Here is a 14,622-nt window from a genome sequence, read left to right as displayed (position 1 = left end):
TACGGAAAGCCACAAAACGTTTCCCAGAAAGTTCTGATATTTATGAAGAGACAAAAGGAAATACTCAAGAGGAAGAAGAGAAAAGAATACTAAAAGAACATCTAAAACTGACAAATAGGAAAGGGCAAAAAAAGAGAAAATCTAGGGAAGAAATAGGTATGACTCTAAAGGAAAGGCAGCTAGGAAAAAAGAGAAATGAACAAATGAGAAAAGTGTAACAATATTTAAGTGTGTGTGTGTGTGTGTGTGTGTGTGTGTGTGTATGAACAAAGAGAAAGGATTCATGATCTATGGCAGAATCACTGTAAAGAGTCATCCAATCCAATAGCCATACATTCCTGTGGGATTGTCTAGTCTGGCCTGTGTCAGAAACAGGAACACTTACTAGCTCTCTCAGGTCACCAGGCCTTCCTTGGAGCCTCCGGGTGAGACTCCATCTTGATGTCTCCATCAGCCCCACGTACTAGGCCTAACTCTGCCTCTAGAGGCGAGCACACCTGAGGGGCTCTGATGATGCTCTCTTCTTCCGCAAAAATAGAGAGTTTGGGGGCAGGAGGGAGGGACAGGGCCTGGCCTCTGACACGCCAACCTAGGCCAGAATTTTCTCTGGGATATAGAGAGAGGTATCACAGCCAAAGTCCTGGCTTCAGGTCTCACTCTCTATTATTCATTGTGTGATGCCACAGACTCTGACAGGGATGTCACATTTACACATTAGACTTGAAATGCTGATTGAACTTACAGGGAGTTCTGCTGGAAGAGTCCAGAAGCAGATTAGGGCTGCGAGTGTGTATGTGCAGAGGAGGAAGCTAGGGGGTGCAAGGGAGAGAGCGCTGGGTCTCGAGGCAGGAGGACTCTAGTTCATATTTGGCTTCAGACCCTTATGAGCTATGCCCCTGGGCAAGTCACCCACCCTGTCTGTCTCGGGCTCCTCCTCTGTTCACTGGAGATCAGGCAAGCACCAACTTTCCAGGATTGTGAGGATCAAATGACTTAATGATGGTGAAGTACTCCGCACAGTGACTGGCACAGAGTATGTACTATGTAAATGTTTTACACACACACATTTGAGAGTCATCTGCATAGAAATAACTGCATTTATGGGAAATGATATAGAAAAATTAGAGAAGAGGACCCAGGAACAGATGCCAGACTTAGAGAACAAGGGATGGATGATGAAAGCAGCAAAGGAAAATGAGAAGGAACAGTCTGAGAAGACAAGAGCAGAGCCGCCACAACCAATGAGTAAGAGACTATCTAAAACAGATCCCTTAACTTTTGGAGGTTTATAGTGTCCCCACCACTGGCAGTCAATCTGGTGAAGCCTATGCAACCTTCCTTCGAATGTTTTTAAATGCACAAAATAAAATACATAGTATTATAAAGGAAACCAATTGTATTCGAGTACAATTAAGATCTTTAAAAACAGGTTCCAGGGGCAGTTGAGTGGCTCAGTAAATTGAGAGCCAGGTCCAGAGAAGGGAAGTCCTGGGTTCAAATCTGGCCTCAGACACTTCCTAGCTGTGTGACACAGGGCAAGTCACTTAACCCCCATTGCCTAGCCCTTACCACTCTGTTGATTCTAAAACAGAAGATAAGAGTTTAAAAAAAAAAAAACAAAAAAACAGATCCCAGGTCCCAGGATCCCCTGCCTAGAGCAAGTAAGACAACTTTCCAGGTTTGATGTCAGGTACAATGCTTTAGCATGACCCTTCCTGAGTGACCCAGAAGCCTAGCTGGCTAAATGCAAACCTATTTTCTCTTCCTAAAAATCAGAATAACGGTAAATTTCCAACTCTTTGGTACCAAAAGAGTCAAATACATGGTTACAGGATGGGGGGAAACATGGCCAGCAAACAGTCCGTGTATACAAGACGGTATGGTCTTTGCAGGTACTACCCAGCCCTGGCACAGTCCCCACACAGCCAGGAGGCCAGGCCCACAAGAGCCTCTAGAAGCTGATGTTCTGGGTGGAGGAATGACATGGAACAAAGGTAGCATGTCCTGGGGCCGCGGGCAATGGAGAAAGAAGAAACCCGCCTGAGAGGTGTGGAGCAGAACAGGACATCTAGCTGCAGAGGAGGCCAACCGCAAGGATCCAGACGCTCTGCTCCGGCCCGGAGGCCACAGAGCAGCAGAGGTGGCTGCAGCACCAGGGAAATCTCCAAAGACCGATGGCCAGGCTGCCCACCACACTAGACCTCCAGGGGAAGCCGGGGGATCACTGATCAGGAATGCCACCTGAGGACACTCTGTGATTGAAGTCCCTTCTAATGCCAAGACCCTTGGATCCTGCCAGTTGCCAGGGTTACTTAGTTAGTCCTATGATAACGGCAATTCAAAAAGCAGATTCTGCTGAGTGACTGTTTGAAGTGAGGAAATGGCTTACCGCAGTTGATAGTCTAGATGCCAGGGTCATTTCCAAGTTTCCTTTGAGACCAAGAAGTGCAGGAACCAAAATAAAAACTTCAGTCACATTTTTGAACACCTCCCAGTGCTGTAAGGAACCAAACAGTCCAGATTAAAGTTTCAAAAAAAGGAACATTTTATACAATGACCACCTTAATTTAATGTGCTACGGAATGAAAATTTAATTTTATCTTAAAATTTTTAAAAAACTCTCTCATGACTAGCTTTAACATGTTTTGTAACCAGTGGGTTTCCACCCTTTTCCTCTGTTCTCTCCACATGCCTAGTTTTAAAACTGAACACAGCCATGGTCATTTCACCCAATCTGTGGACATACTATACATCTTGGATCCCCCTTTGTGGCTTTATTTACATCTAAGCCCTTATCTTCTGCCTTAGTATCGATTCTAAGACAGAAGAGCTACAAGGACTAGGCAATTAGGGTTAAATGACTTGCCCAGGTCACACAGTGAGGAAATGTCTAAGGCCAGATTTGAACCAGGTCTGGCTCTCTATCCACTGTGCGACCTAGCTGCTCCTTGGCTCAATTTAATCCATTGCAAAAGGAAAACAAGGGTTTTTTTTTTCCTCCTTCCTGTCAGGCTGTGAGGCTTATCAAAGAAACACTTTCACCATCTGCCTCTGAGTGTGCAATTTTATCATATCAAAAACAAAGATCAAAATGATTATAACTTGTTTTGCACCAACAATTTGCAATCACCAGCACAGAGTTGGCATAGATAATTGTGATTATGAAATTTGAAACCTGGAGAGACATAATTACCATTGTGCAGAGTATAAGGAAGTTAGAATATAATCTGAAAATCATACAAAGTGATAAAAGAAAATGACTAAACATGATTTGCAGATTACCAGGACAATGTTGTACTTTCATCAGACAAATTCTTGAATCCATGAAGCAAGTATCAGCAAGAAAAAAGTGACAGACGTGCAAATATTGACCTCATTAAAGAAGTCAGCCCGGTCTCTAGCTAGACTACTCAGAAGTTCTGCTCCAGTCAAGTCAATATAGGTAGAAACAATCAATATAGGCAGAGAGAGTTAAAAAAACAACTATGAAACAATTGGCAATGACCTTCCCCCAACCCCCACCAAAAAAAAGGTCGGGGGAGGAGAAATGGCCATTGTTGAGAGGCTGGGAAAAGAGAAACACCATTAAGGAATTCCTTTAAGTGAATGCCTATAACCATTCTGGAAAGCAACTTGGAACATGACCCTAGAAGCCATCAAACTGTACATACTCTGATCGAGAAATACCACAATTTGGTGCATAGTCCCAAGAGGTCAAAGACAGAGGGAGAGAACCCACATTACAAAAATACTTAGGAGCAGCATTTTCTGCTGTAGCTAAGAGATGGAAATATATTAAGGGGTAGGGGAACTGATTTTGGTATGTGAATGTAATGGATTATTATTCCCACCATAAGAAATGATAAGAGACATCCAATCTGAGCAACTTGGGGAGATGCTGAGTGAAGTCAGGAGAACCAAAGGGTCATTTATAGAACAATAACCATAGTGTAAATGAAACTAACTGAGAGACTTCAGAACTCTGATTGGTGTGCAAAAGACAGACCACCAGGAGAATGATGCTGCTGAAAGCCTCTCAGCTCTTGGCAGACAGGTAATGGACTAGAGGAGCAGGATCAGGCATGACTAAAAGCCAAATTGGTTTGGCTTGATTATATTTATCTAGTACAAGGGAAGACTTTTTACTGGGAACAGGGGAAGAATGGAGGAGGTACAGTAGTAAGAGTTGGCAGGGGGAGCAATGGTAATGAGCCATATAAGGAACAGAAAAAAATGAACTCCCACAAAACTTTTTAAAAATAGAAAGAAGAGAGGAAGTTCAAAAGTGAAGAATAAACCAGGGTAAACCAGGCAAATCTCTAAGGCTATGAATTAAAGAGAAGGTGCAAACCTGTATCAGTGCAGGGCATTTCTTCATCAGAGAATTCCTTATATTAAAGAAATAATAGTCCCAGTCCCCATCCTTATAAAGAGCACCAGGAGAAAGACCCACATGAACTGATGCAGAGTGAAATAAGCAAAACCAGGAGAATATTGTACACAATAACTGAAATATTGTGGAAAGATCAAATGTGATAGATTTTGCTACTAAAAGCAATGCAATGATCCAGGACAATTCCGAGGGATTTATAAGAAAGAATGTTATCCACATCCAGAGAAAGAACTGTTGGGGTAGAAATGCATATTATAACATGCAATTTATCACATTTATTTGAGTATATGATTTGGGGTTTTGGTTTTATAAGATTATTCTCTTACAAAAATGAATATGGAAATATGTTTTGCATTATAATACTTGTATAACCCAAACTGAATTGCTTGTCAACTCCAGGAGTGGGGAGGGAAGAGGGGAGAGACAACATGAATACTATAACTTTGGAAAAATTATGTGGAAATTTGGTATTAAAATAAATAAAGATTAAAAAAATAAAGCATATTGTAAAAAAAAAAAATTAAAGAGCACCAGGAAAACCTACCATTCACCACATTCTCCTCCAATGAGAAATATCACTGAGGACAGGTCCTTAATGGCTTAGTATAACTAAACTAGCCTCTAGGCAAATAGGAAGAGATCTAATAGAACAGTTCTACGTAGCCTCAAAGGCACTGGCCTCCAAGGGCTAGGACTGCCAGTACAGTACATATCAGATGTAACATTTGAAGATAAACTTAAAGGGGCAGCCTGTTAACTCCAGGATGTTCTTTATCTAAAATGCCATTGGGGGGGGGCGGGTTGGGGGGACAGCTAGGTGACTAGAGCCAGGCCTGGGGATGGGAGGTCCTGGGCTAGCCTCAGACCCTTCCTAGCTGTGTGACCTGGGCAAGTCATTTAACGCTCATTGCCTAGCCCTTATACTGCTCATCTGTCTAGGAACCAATACTTGTATCAGTTCTGAGAAAGAAGGTATGAGGAGGCTGTGGAGGAGGGCAAAAAGATGGAGAGAATGGCTCTTCTCCACTACCACCTCTTGATCTCCTTTAAGACTCTGCTCGAGGTTCAGCTTGATGGCTTAGTAGATAGGGCCAGATCCAGAGATGGGAGGGAGGTCCTGGGTGTTCATATGTGACCTCAGCTACTTCCTAACTATGTGACCTGGGAAAGTCACTAGACCCCCACTGCCTAGCCCTTACCACTCTTCTGCCTGAGAACCCATACTTAGGACTGATTCTAAGACAGAAGGTAAGGGTGTTTTAAAAAGCCAGACTTGGCTCTAGCACAACTTCCAGCCTGACTCCTTTGCTGGAAACATAACTCTGACCTGACCCCCTCAGCCACACTTTCTTCTTCTCTTCCCTGATGGGGTAGATTTGCATCCCTTGTTCATGCCTATGTATGCCTATGTGGCATGCCTGTCTTCCCCATAATAATTAATGGAAGCTCCTTCAGGGAAGAGGCTATTTGGATCTTAGTTGTGTTCTTCAGAGCCTGGAACATAGTAGAGGCATATGACAAATGTTTATGAACTGATAAAGTTTTAATTTTTGTAAATGAAGAAAAATGTTTTTACAAGTTAACATCTAGATGACAGGATTGCCCCGAAATGCACAAGACATTTGTGGGGGGAGGAGGGAAGAGGTGGCCTCCTGGCTGGCCCTTGGAGCATCTCTCTGGAAGCTTCCTGTGTATCTTGTAGAGCCCACTACAGACAGATAGCCACATACACACATGCAATCTCCCTGCTGGAAAGCAGGCAGGAGTTCCTCCTTGCCTTGGTAAGGAGTCAGCACAATGGGTTATAGGTGCTTAAGAAATGCACATTTGGGGGGCAGCTGGGTGGCTCAGTGGATTGAGAGCCAGGCCTAGAGACGGGAGGGCTTCAAATCTGGCCTCAAACTCTTCCCAGCTGTCTGACCCTGGGCAAGTCCCTTAATCCCCATCGCCTAGCCCTTACCACTCTCCTGCCTTGGAGCCGATACACAGTATTGATTCCAAGATGGAAGGTGAGAGTTTTAAAAAAAGAAAGAAAGAAATGCACATTTACTAATTTACCATAAATAAAACAAAACCTGAGTGTAACTGTTTACTCATTTAAGGAAGTTTCTATAAGTCAGAAACAACAAAATACATGCCGAAGAGAAATATGCTACTTTTCCCCTACATTTCACTGAAAAAGTGAAACAAAGACAGAGAATGACAGGCCAGCAGAGACACTAGATATGACTTGGGCCAAGCCCCTCGTTTGAAAAATGTGCTCTGGCATACCCAAGACTACAGAGTAAAGAGACAGATCCTGGCTTTTCTGACATTTGAAACCTGTTCTCTCCACTAAGCATGATTACTGCCTGTTCCCCATCAGTCACACAGACACAATCCCAGGAGCAAATGGGAAGACCTAATAGAATAGTCCTACCTAGAAAAGCCTCCAAGAGCTGCCAACAGTATATGTCAGATATAACGCTCTAAGATAAAGGGGCAGCCTATTATCTCCAGGATGTTCTTTAAAATTCCATTAGAGAAAACCAATTCTTTAGCCAAAATTGAAGTGTAAGAAATCAAGTGTTATTGTCTTAACATAATGTGTTTGTGGGAAAAACTCATTCTCGCCTTGATATGACTCTTTCCTTCTGCCTACCCTTTGAAAACAATGGTGTCTTGACCTTAAAAAGCTCAAATCAAACATTTCCCTGGGCACCTGCTCCTTTAGTTTCCAGATCAGAAGAATAGCCCTATTCAAAGTTCCAGTCCAAGAAAAATTAACCCAGGTATTGAATCATTCAAATTGGTTTCCAAAGATGACAATGAAGACTTTACAATTTCTCTGGTGAGAGGGAGGGGTATTAAAGTTAATTACACCAATGGATTTTAGAAGTTCAAGGACGAGTGGATTAGGAGAATGTAGCTTGTACAAGGGAAGTCTGAAATGGAAGTTTCTGGGCTAAAATCAATTCTGTTTTCCACACATTGAATTTGAGAAACCTAAGACCTCCAGATAGAGAGACAGAGCAGATAATTGGTGACAACTCAGGAGAAAAAAACAAACAAAAAAAAGAAGAGGGGGGCAGCTGGGTAGCTCAGTGGAGTGAGAGTCAGGCCTAGAGACAGGAGGTCCTAGGTTCAAACCCGGCCTCAGCCTCTTCCCAGCTGTGTGACCCTGGGCAAGTCGCTTGACCCCCATTGCCCACCCTTACCAATCTTCCACCTATGAGACAATACACCGAAGTACAAGGGTTAAAAAAAAAAAAAGAAGAAGAAGAAGAAGAAGAGGGCCACAACAGAGCCCCAGGGCAGGGGTGACAATCTCAAACTGAAATGGCAATCACTACTTCATATTTAAGTACCCTGGGGGGAAATGCTGACTTAGGAAGCCACACATGCATGTGTGTGTGAGTGTATAGAAATGTTTTTAATATATCAACATGATAAAATAAGTAGAAATTAGATTTTTAATCTGGTTCAGGTCACACTCAAAGACTGTTATGGGCCATGTGTTTTTGACACTTCTGCTTTGGGTCTAAAGTCATGCGGTGGAGAAGACTGAGAAGGAGCAATCAAATAGGTAGGATGATAATCAGGAAAAAAAACAATGTCATAAAAACCCAGGGAGGTTTATGTCAACAGTATCAGCTGCTGCAGACAGATCAATCAAGAAGGTTAAGAACTAAGAAAAGAATACTTTCTTTAGGCATTAACAAATTGTTAGTGAGCTTGGACAGAAGAGTTTCACTGGAATGAAGGCATCACCAGAAACCAGGTAAAAATATGAGTGTGATGTAAGGAAACAAAAACAACCACAGAGAGCTTTTCCTAGCAGCTAGACAGTGAAAGAGAGCAGAGTTATGGGGTGATCCTTTAACTGTATGGCCAGGCCAAATGGAGATTTAAGTATCCAGAAAAAAAGGATGGCTCAGCATAAAATGCACAAATAGGTTCAGAAAAAGTTTAAGACCAAGGTCACAGTAATTGGCAATACAAAGGATCCTTATGGACTCTGAAAAAAGCTGTTTATGTAAAGCAGTGAAGATAGAAGCCAGTCTACTCCATGAGAATACCCAGCAGGAGGAGTGAGAGATGGGAATAGAGGCAGAAAGTATCCATTACTCTGAGTTTGGAAGAGCTGAGATAGGATGGCAAGAGTTCATGGAAGGTTTCTTATTTTTTTTTTTGGATGGAGAATGTTACCAGGTTTTCGGGGGATCTTACCAGAAAGGAAAAGATTGAAGCTTCATAAAAATGAATGATAGAACAAAAGTGATTATAAAAGGATTGCAAAAGAGAGAAGTAGTCAACTGAGTGAGATATTCAATTCTGAAACTAGTAACCTGCTACCTCTTCATTAAGAGTAAGCAAGTCTCAAATTAGGATCCACATGGGCAGCATCTCTTTAGGAGAACTGAGAGTCTTAAGAAACAGGAACAGAACAAAAGGCCTAAAAGCAGAATCTGATAGGCAACAGGTTCTCATTTTTATTCTAAAAAGCATTTATTTGAATCATATCAAATAATTATTAAAGGTATAACTTTTCACTAATTTGAAAAGCAGAAGCATCAAACTTGAAAAAACAACAAAGAACTTGGGGTTGGTGGAGCTGTGGAGAAACAGGTACACTCATTCACTGCAGGTGGACACTGTTGACTAGTATATTTCTTTCTGTATCTTTCCAGTTGACATGTTTTTTCCTATATTACTTATACTTCATGGCCAGAATCATGTTGATTTTTCATCTCTAAAATAAAATAGTTCCACTGAAGCCATCTAGTTTATAGTTACCAGAGCAGAATATTCTGTTCATTTTGCCAGTGATAAATATAATTTATAGTAAATCTTTCAGAACATCACTAGCCACCAACACCAACTCTAACCATCTCAATCTTCTGTAGAAAGGGGGAATCTGGAAAGCAGATTAATAATTAAAACACAAAAGCATAACTACTCACCTGTACTATGTCTAAAACCATGCCAGCTGAAACTGTTCCAAAACCCGCCAGCAAAAATGGCACCAGTATCTGCAAGGCCATTGTGCCACTGGACTCTTTTGGCAATCGGGGACTCCCTTCCCCAATGAGATCTTCATCACCATCACTAGACATGTCTTCATTTTTTAACATGGCAGCCGTTTCTGAAGTCTCTCTCCCATCACAGTAATTATAGTTAGCATAGTCATCATACTTTGGGCTACAGCTTGACGGAACATGTCCATTATTGCCATGAAAAGATTGCTCTGAGAAATGATGATACTCCATGTGCTGATCTGTTCTTAAGTTAAATGTCTGTGCTGATGTTGGAAGGCCATCTGGCCAGATGCCATTGGTTTTTTTATGCCTGTCATCTTGACTTTTCTGGTAAATGACAGGAACCATACTCAATAACAGGCTTAAAAATTTGTCAGGCTGAACTGTATTTAAATTGAGAGTCCAATTTACCAATCTTTCCCTATTTCCCACTATGCTGCTGGTTTTGTTTGTGATAACTCTTCCTTTACTATTAGTCATATTGTTGTCACAATGCCCCTGTCACTGTGCTCCGTAGGTCTCAGCTAGCATGAGAAAATAGCAGATGACAAATACAAATAGTGATTTAAAGCAAAGAGGCCATTTCATTGAGCAGAAAAAAAAAAAACCAATGGTTTCAGTGATATGAAATGTTTGGTAGTTTCACAGATAGAATTTGACCTGGAAAAGAAAAAAAAAAAGCAGATTAATCTTCTTGCTACCTGGACTTATATCTTTAAAGAAATGGAACATGGGGCTAATTAAAAACACACACACAAACACACATGCATGCACACACACACAGTAGAGTACTTACAAAATAAACTAATAGACTTAAATTTAAAAAGGAGTTTCAAATATCATTCAATCCTTGACTCTACAATCTCCAAAAAGAGATACTTCATTTTGAATAGCAAATGAGCCTTTCCCTAGATCTTCATTTGTCAAGTTCGTTTGGAATAACAAAAACATTAAAATTTGATGGGGAAAAGGTCCCTAGAATTACAGGATCTTCTCATTCCAATCCTACCTGAAACAAATGAAGCCACTCTAAAAACATCCCTAATAAGTGATCATTTGCCTCCAATACAAAGCCAAAAAAACCCAAAAAACCTTCTTGCACTCAATGAGCTAAAGTCACAAAATGTACTAAACTCATTTATGTTTGGATGATCCATTCTGAAGGACAGGTGAAGAAGAATGGTCTGGTGTAGTCCAGGGGTTGGTATGACCAAAACATCACCATGCACTGACCAAAAAAAAAAAAAAAGAGAGAGAGTAATAACATTTTTTAAAACCCTGACTACCTGGGAACTTCACAGTCCACAACTTTTTTTTTCTTTCATTTTCTGTATTGAAAGTCCCTTGAATTCCTTTCTTTTTCTTTGCATAGGTAAGTCATGTATATAAAGTTTACTCATTACATTTTTTACAAACTATAGTTTGCCAAAGAGAATAGATGCAGATCCTCAGGTTTGGTGGCCAATACAATATATATAGTGTGTCACCCAAATTGGGCAGTAAGATGGCCCAGTGGATAGTGTGGGATCTGAAGTCTGGACAACTCTTCTTCATGAGTTCAAACCTGGCTTCAGACACTAGCTATGTGACCTTGGACAAGTCACCTCTCCCTGTTTGCCTCCATTTCCTCATTTGTAAAATGAGGTGGAGAGGAAATAACAAACCATTCCAGTATCTTTGCCAAGAAAACCCCAAACGGGGTTATGAAGAGTCAGATATGACTGAAAAATGACTGAAAAGCAATAAGGCAGGGTTCAATGGCAATTTTCCATTGATTCCATCCCCAGCAATATGTAGTTGTTGTTTAGTTGTTTTTCAGTCATGTCTATAACCACATCAGAGCAGTTAAGGTACAGTGCCATAAGTGTAGTACATGAAAATAATAAAATATTACTATACCGTATTAACAACAATATGAAAAAGTGAGAGGAACTTGGCAAAACTGCTATGAACTGACTGAAGTCACTGGAACAAGGAAGTAGCATACACAAGGACAATAGGGTGAACAAAAACACAAAGAAACTGAACAAGGTGTGATTAAAACACCCAATGATCCAAGAGGGGAGTTGAGAAAATGGAGCTCTCTCTTTGCTTACACACCCCAAGGTGTGGCATACCACATCTCCCCAAATAATGTCAAAGTAGTGTTGCTGAACAGCTATTTTTTTTTCTTTTTTCTCTTTCCTTTGTAATAAGGAATGGCTCACTGTGGGGAGAGGGGAAAGAGACAGACAGACAGACAGAGAGCCAGAGAGAAACAAAGAGAAAGATTCAGAGAGACAGAGATCAAGGCAGAGGCAGAGACACAGAGAGACAGAGAAAGAGAGGGAGGGAAGGAGAGAGTCCAAGACCAACACTCAATCCACTATGCCACCAAAGTACTAGAAAAGTAGGATGGAGTCAGCTCAGAAAGTATTTATATGCTGTGCAGAGTTTGAATTCAGTCCTAAAACTCTTGGGACCTGGAAGAATTTATTGAGAAGAAGAGGGAATGTGTTTGGACCAGAGATTTAAGAAAATCCCTCTGGCCACTCTGGGGAGGACAATGCTGAGGACTTGGAGCAAGGGTGCACTCAGGAGATAAATGAAGCAGTTCAGATGAGAGCTGAGGAGAGTGTGCACTCTCCTCAGAGTGGGGTAGAAGGTTGGGAAGAGAAAAGGAATTTGAAGAGGGATATTCAAGTAGAAATAACAAGATTTAGCAGCTGATTGGATACTGGGGGTAAAGTGAATGAGGAATCAAGGATAACCAAGGGTACAAACCTGGGGCACTGGAAGGATGGAGGGAGAGGGGGGTGACAGAAAAAGGAGAATTTGAAAAATGGGTACGTTTGGGCCAAAGGAAAATAATTAGTTGTCTTTTAGACGTGTGGAATTTGAGATGTCCATAGGTATTTGGTACAAACAATCAGAGGGGAGGAGAGGGAAAAGAGCTGTGTATAGGGATCTGGGATTCATTGGCATCATTATACCCAAAGCAGCAGATAAGATCACCAAAAAGTGTATACAGAGAAAAGAGGACCCAGGACAGTCTTAGTCAGCTCACAGTGAGGGTCAGGATATGGATAATTAAACAGCAAAGGAGACTGAGAAGGATCAGTCAGAGTGGAAGGAGAGCCAGGAGAGGGAAGCAACAGAGGGATAAACACTGTCAAATATTGCAGCAAGATCCAGGAGCAAGGACTGTGAGAAGAAGGCCATCATATTTAACGACAAGATCATTGTGGAGAAAAAAGGTTAGGCGCAACTTTGGAGAGAGGGATTCTGGATGAATGCTAAGATCAGATGGCAAACTGTAAGGATATGAACAGTGAGTGGGAAGGGTAGTGGCAGAAATAAGTGTAGACAGCTTTTTTTCTAGGGGTTTGGATATGAGAGAGCATACACATGACAGATCAACAGCTTGAAGGTCTAGGGAAGAGTTGTTAAGGATGGAGACTTGATTGTTTTTGTAGGCAGCAGGGAAGGAGTCACTAGATGGAGAGCCTGAAGACTGGGAGGGAGGTGATGAATGTGGAGGCAATGTACTGGAGAAGGTAGCATTTAGGATACATGGTCAAGGGGCCATTCATATGGAATACAAACCTTAGGGAGTTAAGTGAGTTCACTGTCCCTAAAGGTATTCAAGCAGAGGCCAGACAATGACGACCACTTGAGGAGAATGTTCTAGTAGGGCCTGTATCCTTGATACAGGCTGGACTAAAAAAACCCCAAAGTCTCTTTCTATGAATCTATAAAATGGACAACTGGCCAGCTTCAGGCTGAAAATCTCTCTGAAGCACTACCAACTCTTCAGTTCAGAGATGTACTTAGGTACCAACACTATAATAAAGACCGGAAATAAAAGAATTAACACCTTATAAGTTCTCCCTCTCCCCAGCTCCAGGTACGTGGTATAATGGATAGAATGCCAGGCTGAACTCAAATCAGGCTCAGATACTTCCTAGCTGTGTGACCCTCAGCAAGTCACTTAACCTCTATTTACTTCCATTTCCTCATCTGCAAATTGGAGATAATAAAAGGACCTACCTCTTAGGGTTGTTGTGAGGTTCAAGTAAGATAATAATTGTAAAATACTTAGCACAGTGTCTGGTATATAGTATTATAATTAATAATTTACCTTGAATTATATCCAATATTTAAAAATATTAATGCCACAATTGTTACTTAAAATTAAGAGCAATGCAATGTTCTTTGTTGATTCACTGACCATCCTTATAAGAAAAATAAAGTTTTCTAACTCTCTTAAGAATATAAATAACATCATCACTGAGAGCTTTCTTCTTGGGAAATAGGGCACATTCCAATCAATTAACAAGTAAGTTATATATCATGACTAATAAAAATAGCATTACCAGGGGCCTACTGGGCATATTATTAAATATGCTAAATTAAGGTTCCCATTGATTTAATCTGGTCAAGTGAAACTCTCAAAACTATAAGAAAAGAATAATGGAGAAAAGAAAAGGTACAGAGAAGGGCTGCTGTTCTGGATGGAAGGGACAATGATTAATAAACCATGGAGGGCAAGGCAATGGGAGTTAAATAATTTTCCCAGGGCCATATAGCTAGGAAGCATCTGAGACCATATTTGAACCCAAGTCCGACACTCTATGTGCTATCAAACTGTCTCGAGAATGAATTATTTTAAAGTGTGGGTTACCAAGCACCACACTGAGTTAGCATGGTATTTTCATTCTTGATTTCATTCTAGATTATTTTCATTCTTGATTTCATTCTAGATTATGCCAAGAGAACCATATTTCCTTTTTTGAAAGGGTGACCAATGAGAGAAATGTTCTACATAACATTTACCTAGATTCCATCAAAACATTTGACAAAGGCTCTCATTTGATTCTTGTGGAAAAGTTGAAAGAACTGGTCTACATAATAGTACAGATAGGTGAATTAGTGGTTGGTTTAATAGCTGGACCCAAAAAGTAGTTTTTGATAAATAGCTCAATTGTCATTGTAAGGAAAGCCTATAGTTCTAAGGTTCTGTACTGTTTAACATTTTTGTTAATGATTTTGATGAAGTCATGCATTTACTAATTTACAGCTTGCAAAAAGATAGGAAGAATAGTGAATATGTTGAAGTCAAAATCCAAAAATATCTGGGTCAGCTCTAATAAGATGAAATTTAATAGTGATTCATTAAATAAGAAAGTCTCACTCTTGAGTTCATGAAACCAAATTCACAAGTATAAGATG

General features: G+C 40.8%; 1 protein-coding gene across 1 annotated transcript in view; it reads right to left on the bottom strand.

The window, feature by feature from the left end:
• The window catches only part of SLC41A2 (solute carrier family 41 member 2), a 97,319-nt gene extending 87,428 nt beyond the window's left edge, over positions 1 to 9,891 (bottom strand). Inside the window, exons 1-2 of the mRNA XM_044677633.1 lie at positions 9,337 to 9,891; positions 2,390 to 2,497 (exon numbers count right to left, since the gene is read on the bottom strand). Coding sequence (XP_044533568.1) covers positions 2,390 to 2,497; positions 9,337 to 9,891 — 663 coding nt within the window. The remainder of the gene's footprint in view (positions 1 to 2,389; positions 2,498 to 9,336) is intronic.
• Positions 9,892 to 14,622: the final 4,731 nt, after the last annotated feature.

This window comes from Gracilinanus agilis, chromosome 5 (genome assembly GCF_016433145.1).
Source record: "Gracilinanus agilis isolate LMUSP501 chromosome 5, AgileGrace, whole genome shotgun sequence".
Lineage (NCBI taxonomy): Eukaryota > Metazoa > Chordata > Mammalia > Didelphimorphia > Didelphidae > Gracilinanus > Gracilinanus agilis.
Note: the sequence above shows the minus strand (reverse complement) of the source record. Positions and strands in the feature narration are given on the sequence as shown.